Genomic DNA, 18,506 nt, shown 5'->3' with positions numbered 1-18,506 from the left:
CCCCACCTCTTTTGCCTTTACTCATAGGAAATTAGAATATATCAGATTTGAAATATGTATCCTGCTAGAACTGGTTTTAGACATAACTGGAGACCACAAAGCCCAGGCCGTGCTTCTTTAACTTCCAGCTGGCTTAGGGTTCTCTGACCAGGGGGTAGTTGCACTATTCTTGTCATGTGTGACTGCGATATTCTGTTAGCATGATTTTTCTGTGTAGTATTCTGTAATAATTTGGCTTATTCAGTTTTCTCGAAAGTGGAGGGGATATTTGTGAAGGGGAGGGGACAGGGGTTTTGTTGATCCTTGCTCTGGATTTGTGTTTATAAAATGACAATTGTACAGAATATTATTTCTTTTTATACTTATTCGAGGCTTCTGCAGATGGTCTCAATTTGCAATGATGGGACGGGACAGATATTTTTCCCCATATCTTTCTCTAGTACTGGGCACTCTCTTCTGCTTCCATGTGTAATACAACACCATCCCTGTCAGAAATAGTGCAAAAGGAACCAGCCACCATACTTGTGCACAAGGAGCCACAGGCTCCTAAGTGCCAGCTGACTGGCATGACATCAGCTCTGGATAGTGCCACATGTATGCAACTATGCCTCCCAGCCTCCAAAAAAGGCAGAATTGGTTGCCCTAAGTCCAGCCACAATAGACCTACCATTTGACTGAGCAAGCCTCTGTATTTTATGTCAGAGTTCAGGGGGGAGGGGAGTACTTAACCCTGCTTCTTAGTTCACAGGCCCCAGTGCAGTCCAGCACATAGAGCAAAGGCTCTGAGCCATAATGGAGAAACTCAACATCCCCCTGTCCCTCTACCGGTAGTATGGCTATGACTCAGATCCTGGGAAGGGATCCTTTGATGAGACTTCTATCAGAGTGCTCAGGGAGTATGGCCCAAAAGCTGAGAATGAAGCAGCTGCACCAGTTCACCTGCACTTATATGCTGGAGACAGAGAAATACCAGAATGTTCCTGACTGTACCACCTATTATACTATTGATAATATTGTTAACTTCAGGTATCTGCCTCCATCTGCTAGTAAGGAAACATAGCCCATAGGTCTGGATTGATCTATCGTAATGATATGGGAATAGTTGTTAAATGATGTGAAAGAAACAAATAGGGGTCATCCAGAAAGAAATGTGTCTTTCAGTAGCAACAATTTAATCTGAAACTTGAAAAGGAACAATCAGATACAGAATGTTAGTTGTTGTTCAAAGGACAGTTCATTTGGGAAACAGCTTTAAAAGCTTAACAGACAGACAGGTTATCATAATAACTGTATTATAACTGTAAATTTTCCTTTTTTGTGTGTATCTAATGCAACACTTTAATCAGAATAAGTCAATTTTTTAATTTTGGAAAGATTGATGGGGCAATTGTATTACTTTTAAAAATATATAAGATCACTTCAAAATAAAGTAGGTAGAAAGTGTGTCTGAAATATATTTTAATAACAGTGCCTCACATAACTAAGGCAGTAGAAAAGTAACATGAGAACAGAAGATGGTACTGACCTGCAACATCTTGGTTCTTGTGATTCACAACATGTTTTTCCATTCCCATGATTGTTTAGCATCTCTTTTTCAACGTGTGAGAAGGATATTCGCCAAGTGTCTAATTAAATTTTAAAAAAATATTAGTACTGTAATATTTCCAGAGGTCAGATAGTAAAATAGCATTAGTTATGCTTGGAAACATTTCACAACAGCAATTAGAAATTAATGAGTCACATTCTAAGATACAGTATCTTCACTTTTAGGGTGTCTCACAATACACTTGAGCCTCAATATCTGATCAGTTTCAAATTAATACTAACTAGCTGATGGTCAATCATAGTCATATCACTGTAGCACCACAGTTTAAAAACATTGCTTAATAATTACTTCACCTATAGATATGTTTAAACGATATCGTTCAGAGATTCTGAAAATCGCACAGAACTCTTTTCCACCTATTTCCAAAATGTACTATATTTCCTTGGGAAAGAAGAAAACTCTGGAAGATCACCAGGAACCGGAAAGCACAGTTACTTACCGTAACAGGTGTTATCCAGGGACAACAGGCAGCTATTTTCACATATGGGTAATGTCACTGACAGAGCCCCGATGCGGAAGCCTCGCAAGCAGACTTGCTTGTAGAAACTAGAAGTTTTGAGTCAGCCGCACCGCGCATGCGCGAGTGCCTTTCCGCCCAGCACAGGGCGTGTCTCCTCAGCTCAGATAGCTAGCAGAGAAGCCAACCAGGGGAGGTGGGTGGGTTGTGAGAATAGCTGCCTGCTGTCCCTGGATAACACCTGTTACGGTAAGTAACTGTGCTTTATCCCAGGACAAGCAGGCAGCCTCCAAGCTAACCAGAATGGGATGGTGGGAATGTTGGCAATTTAGGAGAATATATTTTGTAATACTGTCTGGCCAAAATGGCCATCCCGTCTGGAGAAAACATCCAGACAATAGTGAGAAATGAAAGTATGAACCGAGGACCAAGTGGCAGCCTTGCAAATTTCCTCAACAGGTGTAGATCTGAGTAAAGCTACTGAAGCTGCCATTGCTCTGACCTTAAGGGCTGTGACTCTACTCTGTAGGGGTAATCCAGCCTGGGCATAGCAGGAGATACAAGCAGCAATCCAGTTGGAGATGGTACGCTTAGAGTTAGGATGTCCCAACTTATTTGGATCAAAGGAGACAAAAAGTTGAGGAGCAGTTCTGTGTGGTTTGGTGTGTTCCAAATAGAAAGCCAAAGCACGTTTACAGTCCAGAGTATGAAGAGCTGATTCTCCAGGATGAGAATGAGGCTTTGGAAAGAACACTGGAAGAACAATGGATTGGTTGAGATGAAATTCCGAAACCACTTTAGGGAAGAATTTAGGATGAGGACAGAGAACCAACTTGTCATGATGGAAAACTGTGAAAGGTGGATCAGCAACTAAAGCTTGCAGCTTACTGATTCTTCGAGCAGAAATGAGGGCAATGAGAAACACCACTTTCCAAGTGAAATACTTGAGATGAACCGTAGACATTGGTTCAAATGGAGGCTTCATCAATTGAGAAAGGACAATGTTGAGGTCCCAAACCACTGGAGGCAGTTTGAGAGGAGGTTTGACATTGAAAAGTCCTTTCATGAATCTGGAAATCCATCGGATGAGCAGAAAGGGGTTTTCCTTCAATAGGCTGATGGAAAGCAGCAAATGCACTGAGATGGACTCGGATCGATGTAGACTTGAGGCCTGAGGTGGATAAGTGCAAAAGATAGTCTAAAACAGAAGATAAGGAGGAATGTTGAGGCTCCTTATCATGAGAAAAACACCACGTAGAAAATCTAGTCCATTTTTGGTGATAGCATTGTCTAGTGGTGGGCTTTCTAGAAGCCTCTAAAATGTCTTTTACAGATTGAGAAAAACCCAGCAATATTCACCTTCTGTCCAGCTAAATTTAGCCATGTAAGTGAAGTACTTAGTGGTCTTAACTTTATATGTGTAACTTATCCAGATAGCTTCACTGAATGCTGTTCTCCTAATTGCTTAAAAAGTATTACTTCTAATGGCATAATTTTCTTACAGAATTAGATGGCAGATAAAACTCTAGCAGGCGTTTCTGGTCTGCCCACTTTCCTTTTTCATTCTTCCATTACAGTTTTCACTGACTTTCCAGTTTTTTGGGGGGAAGGAGGCGGGTTGTCTTCCAATACCCCTAACTCCCAAGATATCCAGGCTACCCAAATACACCTCCATTCATGTACATGGTCAGATTCTTCTCTAGGGCCTTCCTGCATTAAGGGCTAGAATAGATGCAGTAAAGATACTGACTCGATTGCTGTTGGCTGATTCTCAGGCCGATTCTCCACCCCCGAACCTTACCCCATACCTTTTTTAAATGTTGGAAGCAGGAAGCCCACTCTCAGGCTTCTGCTTCAGGCCTGCCTGTCTAAATGACGGGCCTTCCCATCCCCGGTGCATCATGTGATGCATGGGGAGGGGCTAAAGGCCCTGATTGGTTCAAATGTCTAAGGCCCCTGAGTCAATCAGGCCTTAGGCACCTCCCTCTGTATCTAGGATACTGAGGGAGGAATCTAAGGCCCTGATTGGATAAGCCAATTGGTCAAGCACCCAGTATCTAACGGGAGTGATGCAGCTAAAATAGATGCAATGTCATTATTGAACCCTTGAAAAATCTATTAAAAGAATAAAACAGTAGTCAGTGGCGCCCCTCACCCACCGTCTTCCCTGACCCCATGCCGTGCGCCCCTTCACCATATCTTTTTATCTTCGGCAGTAGCTGCTCACATCAGCTTCAGCGCTCTCTTAGGCGCAGATCTCAGAAGTGATGGAGAGCACCGAAGCCGACACGAGTAGCTACTTTGTGGCTGCTCGCGCCGAAGATAAAAGGGAAGGGGGAAAGGGAAGGAGGTAGAGAGCACGAGGGGCACCAGTGCCCTGAGGAAAGCACCCCCACACCCCCTTTAGTATGCCAGAATCAAATCAGTCCTTACTAAATCCTTTAGTAATAGTTTGCTTTCATAATATTGCTGAAACAATTCTGTCTTCAACAGCTTACAAAATGAAAAATATGACAAACTCTCCTGCAACTCAGAGGAAAAAAAATGGGATATCAATACTTCTCAGTGACAAACTATCCCCTGTTGTTCACTCTGTTAAAACGGATTCTGACGGTAGATGGTGTCTAGTACATGCTGCGTTGCACTCTGTAGATTTTGTGTTCCTTAATATTTACGCTCCTGTCTTGGACCACCCAGATTTTTTTAAAGACCTTCAGCTGGCGTTAGTTGAACACGATTCTCGTTCTCTGATACTGGGCGGGGATTTCAATCAAATTCAAGATACTTACATAGACAGATCATCCTCTTGCAGACCCTCCAAATCCAGATCTTTTGCAGCTCTACATGCTTTAAAAGAAGCCTTCTCCCTTGTAGATCCATGGCGCTTATTAAATCCAAAAGGTAGGGAATATTCCCACTTTTCACCGCCACATAACACCTACTCGAGGATTGATTTCTTTCTTCTTTCCTCTCCTCTCATTCAAGATGTGACAAACGCTATCATACACCCAATATCTCTTACAGACCATGCAGCTATTTCTTTGCATTTATCTATTTCTGCTCCGCACAAAGAATCTCCTTCTTGGCGACTTAACAATACCTTACTCTTAGATGAGATAATAGTGGACAAAATCAAATCCTTTACTACAGAATTCTTTGAACTTAATACAAAAGATCCAGAAATTTGTCCTTCTATCGTCTGGGAAGCCTACAAAGCTTCTCTCAGAGGTGAATTGATTAAGCTTGCTTCCTGGAAAAAGAAACAATCCATGCAAAAAGAAAAAGAATTGGAAATTTCTATTAAAAACCTAGAATTACAACATATGTCTACTCATTTACACGATCCATCCTTATTCCAACGTATTCAAAACCTTAAATATGAATATAATACTTTGGTCTCTTGCACGGCCCGACGAGATATCTTTATTTCAACTTCTGGTCACTATATGGGAGATAATCTCATGGGTCGCCCTTTAGCTAGATATCTCAAAACCAAATCAAAACGTTTACACAGTTCAGCTATTCAAGACCCATCAGGACAATTAGTAAGAACCAGACCGTTGATTTCCTCCCAATTTGAAAAATTTTATACTGCCCTATATCATTCTGAGTCTTCGGCCCCTGATTCGGACATAGATTCTTTTCTTGCTTCTTTAAATCATCCGACTATATCGGAATCTATTAAAACAAAACTAGATGCTCCTATAACTATAAATGAGATTGAGACTGCTATATCCACCTTACCCGCTGGGAAAGCCCCTGGACCAGATGGTTTTACTGGTGAGTTTTTTAAAAGTTTCCGAGCTCTCTTGGCACCTCAACTTCTAACATATTATGATTTCCTTCACTCCACTCCGGACAAACAATTTAACTTCACTGAGGCCACCATTGTAGTTATTCCCAAGCCAGATAGGGATGCTACTATGGTTAAAAATTTTCGTCCTATCTCTCTCCTCAATTTGGATTACAAAATCATGGCGAAAATTCTATCACTAAGACTTAACACAGTGATCCCAACCCTCGTACATAAAGATCAAACAGGATTCATCAAACAAAGATATATAGGAGATAATATACGTTTATTTCATCATATAAATGCTCACGCTAAAACAATGTCGGAGCCTGTGATTGGCCTGGCCATCGATGCTGAAAAGGCCTTTGACCGAGTGGAGTGGCCTTTCTTATTCCGAGTACTGAAATGGTACAACTTTGGTTCCTTTTTCACAAATTGGATAGAAACATTATATCGTCAACCCACGGCCCGTATCCTGATGAATAACTCTCTCTCTAATAGATTTTCCCTTTACAGAGGTACCCGTCAAGGCTGTCCCCTTTCACCATTATTATTTGATCTAGCATTGGAACCTTTATTATCTGCTATCCGACAGTGTTCCCTAATAAAAGGTATTCCCTCATCCAATCGAGACATTAAATTGGCAGCTTATGCTGATGACGTTCTCCTTTTTCTCAGAGATCCCCTTTTCTCTCTACCCCATCTCATTTACATAGTTTCCCAATATTCTCGTCTCTCGGGATACTCTGTCAATTGGGAGAAGTCGGAGATCTTTCCTCTTAATGACCATATTTCCTTCTCAGATCTAGCTCACTTCTCTTTTCCATGGTCACAAGGAGCTGTGAAATATTTGGGAATCCTAATTCATAAAGATCCAGATCATGCTCAGGATCTTAACATATCCAAAATCAAAAATTTAATTTTAAATACTACAACGCGTTGGTCTCCGCTTTATCTGTCCTGGTGGGGTAGAATAGCCTCCATTAAAATGACTCTGGCTCCACAAATTAATTACATTCTTTCTATGCTTCCCCTTTTATGCCGGAAAAAATTCTTTCATTGGCTTAATATGAAAATTTCTGAATTTATTTGGAACAAGAAAAAACCTCGTATTGCTCTCGCCAAGCTGAAGGCCTCTAAGATTAATGGCGGCCTAAATCTACCAGATTTTTACTACTATTACATTGCATCATTAGCCAAATATGGAGCTCAATGGATAGTTGATTCGAACCCTCAAGATCAACCAGCATGGTTTGAAATGGAACGGTTTTTATGTACACCACTACACGTCTCGTGCTTTCTTACAGTGTCAATACCTAGACACTTGAGAAAGTATTCTTTATTATGTGCAACGCAGCATGCTTTACGCCTATTAGATGCAGCGGCTGAAATTCACGCTGATGAAGGCCCACTCATGTCCCTTTGGAATAACTCTAAAATTCAGATCAACGGAAGATCCCTCTCATGGAAAAGGTGGCAGCGGGCGGGTGTATGGTTTGTTCATCAATTGATCTCCTCTAATTCTTTTGTCCCCTTTGATATTTTCCGTTCCACATACTCACTCCCATCCTCTGTACGATCACAATGGCTTATGCTTACTGGAATATTAGATAATATACATATACGCCCTGATTTTATGACCTCTATTCATACTGTTCGTCATTGGTCTACTCTGGCTTTACTGAAGGGTAAGGCAATATCTCTTTTTTATGGTATACTAAGAGATCACTTCTTCACTTTTTCAACTCAATCTATGAACCATTGGGACTCTATTTTGAAAACCACGCTTTCTGAAATAGATTGGGAACTCTTCTGGTCTTCCACAAATCGTCCTCTTTTATCATCCAGAGTTTCACAATCAATGTACTTTGTTATGTGGAATGCAGTATGGACTCCATATCGTAAATGGAAAGCGAATCTACAACAAGACTCTACCTGTTGGAACTGTCTGAAAGCACCCGGAACTCTCGATCACATGCTTTTCCACTGCAATATGGTTCACTCCTTTTGGCTTCGTATTTGGGATACCATAAAATCTATCACTAAATGTTCAGAAGTGATCTCCATGGACATTATAATTCTTCGTTCTCAACACCCATGTTTTGCACAATCAAATTGCCCGCCTAAACTCATTGACACCATGTTCGTGACAGCTCTAATGCATATTCTGAAAAACTGGAAATCATCCTCATTGCTAGACTACACTTTTTGGTGGAACTCTTTAAGTATGTACCACAAATTTGAATCTTATGCATATGAGAAGAAATTGTTTTCTCGATCTTCCACAAACTTGACACGAAACAAATCACCTTGGCCATTCTTAGATTCATATGTTCGTTCTGCTCTATAGACACTTCTGCCTCTCTCTTTCTCTCTCTCTATCTCTCTCTATTTCTCATTCTCTCTCTCTTCCTTTATCTTTCTCTCTCTTTCTCTTATCCCTCCTGCTTCTCTGTCTTCTTCTGTTCCTTTTCTAAGCAGTTCCAGATACTCTGGATCCTTTTCATTAATCTAGTTTTATTCAAATGATTGTAGATACGAATATTTGATACATGATTTTTATTATGATTCTATATGTTTGAACTGCCTTCTGTTTATAATTCCTATAATATTCAATAAAATCATTGAACTAAAAAAAAAAGAAAAATATGACAAACTATCAATTTGTGAAACAATTCCTTAACGCAGGACCTACATAAGAAAAAGCTCTGCTTCTCGTGAGATACAACTACAATACCTAGACCTGACAATGAAAACAGCTCTTTGCTAGAAGAGTGCAGGGTTCTCTGTTGAGTATATCTTGCCAATTCCATTCCACAAGAAAGGCTCCAAGATGGAGACAGCAAACTACAGACTGGTAAGTCTTACATCAATAGTGTGCAAACTAATGGAAACTCTAATCAAACGCCAATTGGATACGATCCTGAACGAGGAGAATCTACGGGATCCCCGTCAACATGGATTTACTAAGGGGAGATCCTGCCAGTCCAACCTGATCAGCTTCTTTGACTGGGTGACGAGGAAGCTGGATGTTGGGGAGTCCCTGGACATCGTATACCTGGACTTCAGTAAAGCATTCGATAGCGTACCACACCGCAGGTTGCTGAGCAAGATGAGTTCTATAGGATTGGGCGACACATTGATGAAATGGGTTGGGAACTGGCTTGGAGGTAGGCTTCAGAGGGTAGTGGTGAACGGCACCCCCTCCAAAATGACAGAGGTAATCAGTGGAGTGCCGCAGGGCTCGGTCCTGGGCCCGATCCTATTCAACATCTTTATAAGAGACTTGGCAGAAGGGCTGCGAGGTAAAATAACATTATTCGCCGATGACGCCAAACTAAGCAATGTAGTGGGCAAAAGCACAACAGACATAAATTCAATGTCCGACGACATGATGCACGACCTACTTCTACTGGAGCGCTGGTCTAGGTCCTGGCAACTCAGCTTCAATGCCAAAAAATGCAAAGTCATGCACCTGGGCAGCCAAAATCCATGCAAGACTTACACCCTTAATGGCGAGATCCTAACAAGAACTGAAGCAGAACGAGACTTAGGGGTGATCGTCAGTGAGAACATGAAGACTGCCAATCAAGTGGAGCAAGCTTCATCCAAGGCAAGGCAAATCATAGGTTGCATACACAGGAGTTTCGTCAGCTGTAAGCCTGAAGTCATTATGCCATTGTATAGATCCATGGTGAGGCCCCACCTGGAATACTGTGTGCAATTCTGGAGGCCGCATTACCGTAAGGATGTGCTGAGACTGGAGTCGGTCCCAGAGAATGGCCACCCAGATGGTCTCGGAACTCAAGGATCTCCCGTACGAGGAACGGTTGGATAAGTTGCAGCTGTACTCACTCGAGGAATGCAGAGAGAGGGGTGACATGATCGAGACATTCAAGTATCTCACGGGCCGCATCGAGTGGAAGAAGATATCTTCTTTTTCAAGGGTCCCGCGGCAACAAGGGGGCATCCGTAGAAAATCAGGGGCGGGAAACTGCACGGGGACACCAGGAAATTCTCTTTCACTGAAGGGGTGGTTGATCGCTGGAATAGTCTTCCACTTCAGGTTATTGAGGCCAGCAGCGTGCCTGATTTTAAGGCCAAATGGGATAGACACGTGGGATCTGTTCACAGAGAAAGGTAGGGGAGGGTCATTGGGGTGGGCAGACTAGATGGGCCGTGGCCCTTATCTGCCGTCTATTTCTATGTTTCTATGAACTTAATGCATTGATCTATAGTTAAGCAATGAAGTTTATATAGAACCGGAGTGATATGATCTATTCTTTTGCTACTTGTTAAAAGTCTATTGGCAGTATTTTAAACCAACTGAAAGCGATGTACATTATTGGCCTGACTTATTTTTAGAGAGTATTGCAGTAGTCCAACCTACTTGATATGAAGGCATGTGTGAACTTTGTAAAGTTTTTCTGTTCAAGGATTGGTTTTAGTTGACGCAACATTCGCAGTTTGTAAAAACTTGTCTTTACAATGTAATTTGAGGACTAAAGCTCAAACTAGAGTCACAGTGAACACCCAATACTGTTAATTCTAAGCAAAACTGAATCTTTGAACCCTGGATCTCAGAAAAGGCTTGCAATGCTGTTTGTCCATTAGAGATCCACATTGCTGATGGTTTTCGATATTAAGAACCAAATTGTGCTCTATTAACCAATTGTTCAATTGATTTAATTTTTTATTTGTCACTGTTAGCTTGATCAAGATCTTCTAAAAAGAAGAGTAACTGAATATCATCAGCAAAAAAGTGGAAACAGTCTACGGCCCAGAAATATCAAAGAAGAGTCAAGTTAATCTAATCATGTATTTTTTTACTGGGTATAACTTATGGGCAGACTGAATGGACCGTTCAGGTCTTTATCTGCCGTCATTTACTATGTTACTATCCTCCCAAGTATTGAATAGCCTTGCCAAAGGTGCAAGGTACAAATTAAAGAGTACAGGGGATACCAAAGATCCCTGCAGAACTCCCGATCACAACATGCCTTTTGATGACAATTGATTTTTACAAGACACAATATAAGACCTATTGGAAAAATAGGACACAAACCAATTTAACACTGAAGATCCAACTTCAGCATTTTTAAGTGCAGTCAACAACTTATAATGTAAAACTGTATCGAACACTGCAGTTAAATCAAGTTGTATCCACAGAACATCTCTCTTCATTTTTACCAAAATGTCATCGACAATATCTAATATAAATGATTTCATATTATGATTATTCCTACGAGCTGCTTGACGTGGGTATAATACCTTGCTCTTCACCAAGTAATCATTTAACTGGTGTCAGGTCAAAAGCGCGCCGGGACAAAGGCGCGCCCAGACAATTGAGCGCGCCGCTGCGCCACTCTAAATTACTGTTTTTAGTGCTCCGACGGGGGGGCGTGGGGGGGAACCCCCCCCCCACTTTACTTAATAGACATTGCGCCACGTTGTGGGGGCGTTGTGGGGGGTTGTAACCAGTGTTCCCTCTAAGCGGGCGGGTGTTGTGAGCAAACTTTTTTCACTGTGAGCTAAAAATATCGGGCGCCAGCAAGTTATGAGCCAAATAAATATGTTGTCAAAGTTGCTGATACATGAGGACGAGGTATTCAAAGGAATTTTAGGCCTACACGCTAAATTAAATAACGTTAAATAATATTTTTAAGAACACAGAAATTGTAGGGATGAAATGATATCTTAATAAATGTTTTACAACAAATGTAGTTATGTCTGTTACATCCATATGTGTAAACTGTAAATTAAAAACAGTCCAGAAGACAATACGTTTGATGCTTTCAATTTCTAGACCAGTGTTTTTCAACCTTTTTTGGGCAAAGGCACACTTGTTTCATGAAAAAAATCACGAGGCACACCACCATTAGAAAATGTTAAAAAATTTAACTCTCTGCCTATATTGACTATATATAAAGTAATTCTCTTGAATAGGAATCAAATAAACACAAAGAAAGTATTTTATAATTACTTTATTATGAAATAAAAATTATAAAAATTATAAAATACTTTATTCAGTGCGAAACCTGGGCCTGTTTGGCTGAACACAAAGCTGATATTCTGGCTGGAATGGAAGAAAGACACACACGTAGCTCTTCGTCAACAGCTCTCAGTCTCTCTCTGTATTTGGTTTTTATAGCATACAAAAATAGACAAATATACCCTCCATCCTTTTTATTAAACCACAATAGCAGTTTTTAGCGCAGGGAGCTGCGCTGAATGCCCAGCACTGCTCTTGACGCTCATAGGCTCCCTGCGCTAAAAACCACTATTGCGGTTTAGTAAAAGGGGACCATATTGTAAAATATAGACAGCAGATATAAATTCAGAACTGTGCATAGTAAGTGAAGGGAAGTTTTCATCTCTGGGAATTTACCCAGTTAACTATTAAGTTATTTGGGCAAATTCCTTTGAAAACTGTGGTAATACTGCCTCCACTTTGCTAAATTTAAAATAAAATCATTTTTCCTACCTTGTCTGGTGATTTCTGGTTGCACTTTCTTCTTCTGACTGTGCATCCAATCTTTCTTCCCTTCTATCAGCCTGTATGCTTTCTCTCCTCCACACCTCATTCCCTCCCCCAACTTTTTCTTCCTCTCTCCCTGACCTTTCTTTCTTTTTTTCTGTTTCTCTTCTTTCCTTCTGTTTCCCTGCCTGCCCCCTTTCTTTCTTTCTCCCAGCCTCCTGTCCAGCAGTAACTCTCTTCCCTTCCTCCCCTCCCAGCAGCATCTCTCCGTCTCCCTCTCCAGTAGCAGCTGTCCCTTTTTTTTCCTTGCCCAGCAGCTTCCCAGATTCCTTTCCCTCCTCCCCTCCCAGAAGCATCTCTCCGTCTCCTTCTCCCTCTCCAGTAGCAGCTGTCCCTTTTTTTCCTAGCCCAGCAGCTTCCCAGATTCCTTTCCCTCCTCCCCTCCCAGAAGCATCTCTCCTTCTTCTCCCTCTCCAGTAGCAGCTGTCCCTTTTTTTTCCTGGCCCAGCAGCTTCCCAGATTCCTTTCCCTCCTCCCCTCCCAGAAGCATCTCTCCTTCTCCCTTTCCAGTAGCAGCTGTCCCTTTTTTCCCCTGCCCAGCAGCTTCCCAGACTGATAGTGGTTTTCTCCCCTCCCAGCAGCTCTTCTTACTTCCCAGCGCAGCGATTCACGAAGGCAGCCTCGGGTCCTTTGTTGTGTCGCGCCGCCTCTGAGGAAAGAGGAAGTTGCATCATCAGAGGCAGCCGCGACTCAGCAAAAGCCCCGAGGCTGCCTTCGTGAATCGCTGCGCTGGGAAGTAAAGGAGAGCTGCAGAGAGGGGAGAAAGCCACTGTCGGAGGCTCCCCAAGATCTCTCCGGCCCAGCGCACGCTTCCGATGCTGATCTTGCAGAAGTTCAAATGAGTCAATCTTGCCGGTCCTGCGCTGTGACGAGAAACTTGTGCGCTGCGACCTAATATTTTGTGCGCCAGCGCACGCCAGCGCAGCTTAGCGGGAACACTGGCCACATTTTACTGAAAACTTCACTTTTTCCCTGTTTTTAGGGAAAAAGTTCAGTTTACAGTAAAATGTGGAGGGTTACAAACCCCCAAACCCCCCATAACGCCGGCGCAATGTCTATTAAGTAAACTGGGGGGGTTCCCCAACAAAAACCCCCGTCGGAGCCCCTAAAAACTGTAATTTACAGTGGTGCGGCGGCGCGCGCTGCCCTCAATTGTCGACGCGCGCTTTTGTCTTTCACGCCGTTGTCTATGAACCGTGCAGTGTTCTTCAACCACCGGTGCCGGTCCACAGAAATTTCCTGCCGGTCCACAGGGGCCGGCATGTGCATCAGGCCCAAAACTGTGTTCTTCAACTGCCGGTCCGCGGTGCGATTGATGCATTATTAATAAGATTATATTATGTGTATATATCAAAAATGAATGGAAAAAAACACAGTTACTTACCGTAACAGGTATTATCCAGGGACAGCAGGCAGATATTCTCTACATGTGGGTAACGTCATCCATGGAGCCCCGTCGCGGACAGCCTTTCAAGCAAACTTGGGCTAGTGCTGCCCAAGCATTCGTGCCTTCCAGCTCCACTAGAGGGCACATCCCCTCCTCGTGGTCTTCAGTTCAGCTAGCTAGCAAAAAAGCTAACCCAGGGAGGTGGTTGGGTTGTGAGAATATCTGCCTGCTGTCCCTGGATAACACCTGTTACGGTAAGTAACTGTGCTGTATCCCAGGACAAGCAGGCAGCATATTCTCTACATGTGGATGACCTCCAAACTAACCAAAACAGGGACGGAGGGAAAGTTGGCAATTTATGAAAACAGATTATGCAAAACTGACTGGGGCCAAACCGGCCGTCGCGCTTGGAAAAGACATCCAGACAGTAGTGAGAGGTGAAGATATGAACCGAAAACCAAGTGGCAGCCTTGCAGACCTCCTCAATAGGCGGAAAGCGACAGACGCCGCCATTGCTCGGACTCTATGTCCCGTGACCCGACCTTGCAGCGAAAGACCAGCCTGAGCGTAGCAAAAGGAAATACAAACAGCCAACCAGTTGGATAAGGTGCGCTTGGAAACAGCCCACCTACTCCGAAGGGCTTTAAACTAGGTAAGTTGGGGGAGGGTACCCACTCATGTACTAGCGCAGTAAGTAATTTTCCAGGAGAGGTGAATCGACACTCCATTTCTGAGACCGAGGTAAGTTCACACAGTAAAAACAATCATATAAAAGTCACTCAAACTCAGGCGGGAAATTCTACACAGGGTCTTAGCAAACATAAAGTATGGAGGGCTATGTATGTTAATGCACACAGCTTAGGCAATAAAATTCTAGAATTAGAGACAGAGATAACGAACGCCAACCTCGATGTAATAGCGATATCTGAGACTTGGTTCACAGACTCACATGGGTGGGACATGGCTATACCAGGATACAACTTATTCGTCGGGACAGAAAGGGAAAAATAGGGGGTGGGGTAGCACTATACACTTGAGATAACATCAAAGTCACCAGAATCACAGATGTCAACTACACCGGGGAATCACTCTGGGTGAACCTGGCCAGAGGAAACGAAAAATGCTTGTATCTGGGTGTGGTATACAGGCCCCCAAAACAGCAGGAAGACAGGGATATGGAACTAATCAAAGACATTGAGAACATCACTTTACGCGGGGTCACGGTACTGCTAGGGGACTTCAATATGCCCGATGCTGATTGGAAGACACTTTTCGCTACTACCAGCGGCAGCAGAAGGCTTTTAACCTCCATAAAAGGGGCGCGACTCAAACAAATGGTGCTGGAGCCCACTAGAGATCAGGCGACACTGGACCTGATATCAACGGAGAAAGCGTTTCAGAAGTTTCGGTAGGCGATACGCTAGCCTCCAGCGACCATAACATGGTATGGTTCAACATCAAGATAGGCTTCACTAGATCAAACACAGCAACAAAGGTCCTCGACTTTCGGGGCACTGACTTTCGGGGCATGGAAGACTTCGTCCATCAGGCGCTACAAAACCAAGCCGAAACCAATAATGTAGAGGCTATGTGGTCAATCCTGAAATGCACCTAGCATGAGGCAACAAACCGCTATACAAAAACAGTAAGCAAACGACGGAGGAAGAACAAGCCCCAGTGGTTCTCTGCAGAGATCTCGGATCTTGTTAAGGAAAAGAAAAAAGCTTTTATTTCCTACAAGCATACAGGAAACAGGGTGGCAAAAGAAGACTATCTGACCAGGTCTAAAGCAGTCAAAGCGGCAGTCAGAGAGGCCAAGATTCATACAGAAGAACATCTAGCGAAAAACATTAAAAAAGGGGATAAATCCTTCTTCAGATACATTAGCGACAGGAAACGAAACACAGATGGGCTAGTACGCCTCAGGAAAACAGACGGGACCTATGCAGAAACGGATTCTGATAAAACCAAACTACTAAATGAATACTTTTGCTCAGTCTTTACCTGTGAGGCACTGGGGACCGGTCCACAACTGCAGGCAAGGCAAACCTCGGAAGACCCGTTTCAAAATTTCAAGTTTACACCCAGCAGCGTCCATGACGAACTATCAAAACTCAAGGTGAACAAAGCCATGGGACCGGACAATCTACACCCCAGGATTCTTAGGGAGTTGTGTGATGTCCTGGCGGAACCGCTATCCGTGCTGTTCAGTCTTTCCCTAAGTACCGGAAAAGTCCCCATGGACTGGAAAACAGCTAACGTCATTCCATTGCACAAAAAAGGTTGCAGAACGGAGGCTGCAAATTACAGACCGGTGAGTCTCACCTCAATAGTGAGATAATTAATGGAAAGACTTATTAAACACGAATTAGATACGATCCTGACCGAGGAGAATCTACAGGATCCCCACCAGCATGGATTCACAAAGGGAAGGTCCTGTCAATCCAATCTGATAATAATAATAATAACTTTATTCTTGTATACAGCAATACCATGGAAGTTCAATGCGGTTAACAATAGAAGAGACTGTACATTTACAGCGAAGTTACATATTACAGCGTTTTTACAATTACAGCGATGTTGCATATATGGCAGTGAAAAGGCATGTACTAAAGAAGAGACTGTACATTTACGGCGATGTTACAAATTAAAACGGTGTTACATTTACAGCGATGTTGAGTAAATGGCCGTGAAAAGGCATATGCTATGGAGGCCTGAGGGGCCATTAGATCAAAACCGAGATTGGGTAAGAGTGGCCATATCGAGGTAGGGAGGGAGCAGGGAAGGAGGGAAGGCAGAGTTAGCGGAATTTGTCGAAGAGGTAGGTTTTTAGTGACTTCCTGAACAGGTGATAAGGCGGGGAGTTGGAGATGAGGTCGGTTAGGCAATTGTTCCATTTGCCCGCTTGGAATGCTAGGGTTCTATCAATGAATCTCTTATAGAGGCAGCCTTTTAGGGAGGGAAAGGTGAATAAGTGGGCGTTTCGTGTGCGAGAGGGGCCTGCTATTTCAAGATGTTCAGACAGGTAAATTGGGGAGGAGCCAGTTAGAGTTTTGAAACATAGGCAGGCGAACTTAAAGATGATCCTTGCCTCAACTGGGAGCCAGTGGAGTTTGGTGTAGTAGGGGCTGACATGGTCATATTTTTTGAGATCGTAAATGAGGCGGACGGCTGCATTTTGGACTATTCTTAGACGTTTGATGGTATTTTTATAGGTTCCGAGGTAAATAATGTTGCAGTAGTCTAATATGCTTAACACCAGAGATTGAACGAGTAGTCGGAAGGCTTGGTGGTCGAAATAACGTTTGATGGTGCGCAGTTTCCAGAGGGTGCAGAAACATTTTTTCACCTGGGCACTGGTATGGTCATCGAAGGTTAGGGTGCGGTCCAGGATGACTCCAAGGATTTTTATGGTGGGTAGGATAGGGTGATCTAGTCCATTCAGTTTGAGGGAGGTGTTTGTTAATTTATGGTTGGGACTCTGTATGGTATGATCAGCTTCTTTGACTGGGTTACAAGGAAACTGGATATGGGGAAGTCTCTGGACGTCGTGTACTTGGACTTCAGCAAAGCTTTTGATAGCGTCCCGCACCGCAGATTGTTGAGCAAGATGACTTTGATGGGATTGGGAGTGACATTGACGACATGGGTCAATGACTGGTTAAGCGGTAGAAACATAGAAAATGACGGCAGAAAAGGGCCATAGCCCACCTAGTCTGCCCTTTCCAATTATCCGCCCCCCAGATCCCCTAGAGAACCCACGTGAATATCCCATTTCCTCTTAAAATCCGTCACGCTGCTGGCTTCAATCACCTGCAATGGGAGTTCATTCAAATGATCCACCACTCTCTCGGTAAAGAAGTACTTTCTGGAGTCGCTACGAAATTTCCCTCCCCTGATTTTCAGCGGATGCCCTCTGGTGGTTGAGGGTCCTATGAGACAGAAGAGATCATCTTCCGACTCGATACATCCCGTGATGTACTTATACGTTTCAATCATGTCTCCCCGTTCTCTTCTTTCCTCAAGTGAGTAAAGCCGCAACTTTTTTAGTCTTTCTTCATACGTGAGATCCTTGAGCCCCAAGACCAACCTTGTCGCCATTCGTTGAACCGACTCGATCCTCAGTATGTCTTTACGGTAGTGTGGTCTCCAGAACTGAACACAGTACTCCAAGTGAGGCCTCACCATGGATCTGTATAATGGCATCATTACTTCGGGTCTCCTGCTGACAATACATCGGAGGTGACCAGTGGAGTGCCACAGGGATCGGTCTTGGGACCGATCCTTTTCAACATATACATAAGAGACCTGACTCAAGGGCTTCAAGGTAAAATAACACTATTCGCCGACGACGCCAAACTGTGCAACATAGTAGATAACAGCACCTTGCCCGACAGAATGGAACAGGACCTGCTCTTATTGGAACATTGGTCCTCGACTTGGCAGCTAGGCTTCAATGCCAAAAAATGTAAGGTCATGCACCTTGGCAGCAGAAACCCGTGCAGAACTTACACTCTAAATGGTGAGACCTTAGCTAGGACTAGGGCAGAGCGTGATTTGGGAGTAATCATTAGTGAAGACATGAAAACTGCCAAGCAGGTGAAGAAAGCTGCATCCAAGGCTAGACAAATGGTGGGATGCATCCGTAGAGGTTTCGTCAGCCGGAGGCCCGAAGTCATAATGCCCCTGTATAGATCTATGGTGAGACCTCATCTTGAATATTGT

The 18,506-nt window shown here is 43.3% G+C and overlaps 1 protein-coding gene across 1 annotated transcript in view; it reads right to left on the bottom strand.

Moving 5' to 3' along the window:
• LOC117358246 (cyclic GMP-AMP synthase-like) overlaps positions 1-18,506 on the bottom strand; it is a 124,184-nt gene that overhangs the window by 37,595 nt on the left and 68,083 nt on the right. The window contains exon 5 of the mRNA XM_033939941.1: positions 1,526-1,625. Within this exon, the coding sequence (XP_033795832.1) occupies positions 1,526-1,625 (100 nt within the window). The remainder of the gene's footprint in view (positions 1-1,525; positions 1,626-18,506) is intronic.

The sequence above is a fragment of the Geotrypetes seraphini genome, chromosome 3 (assembly GCF_902459505.1).
Source record: "Geotrypetes seraphini chromosome 3, aGeoSer1.1, whole genome shotgun sequence".
In the NCBI taxonomy this organism is placed as follows: domain Eukaryota; kingdom Metazoa; phylum Chordata; class Amphibia; order Gymnophiona; family Dermophiidae; genus Geotrypetes; species Geotrypetes seraphini.
Note: the sequence above shows the minus strand (reverse complement) of the source record. Positions and strands in the feature narration are given on the sequence as shown.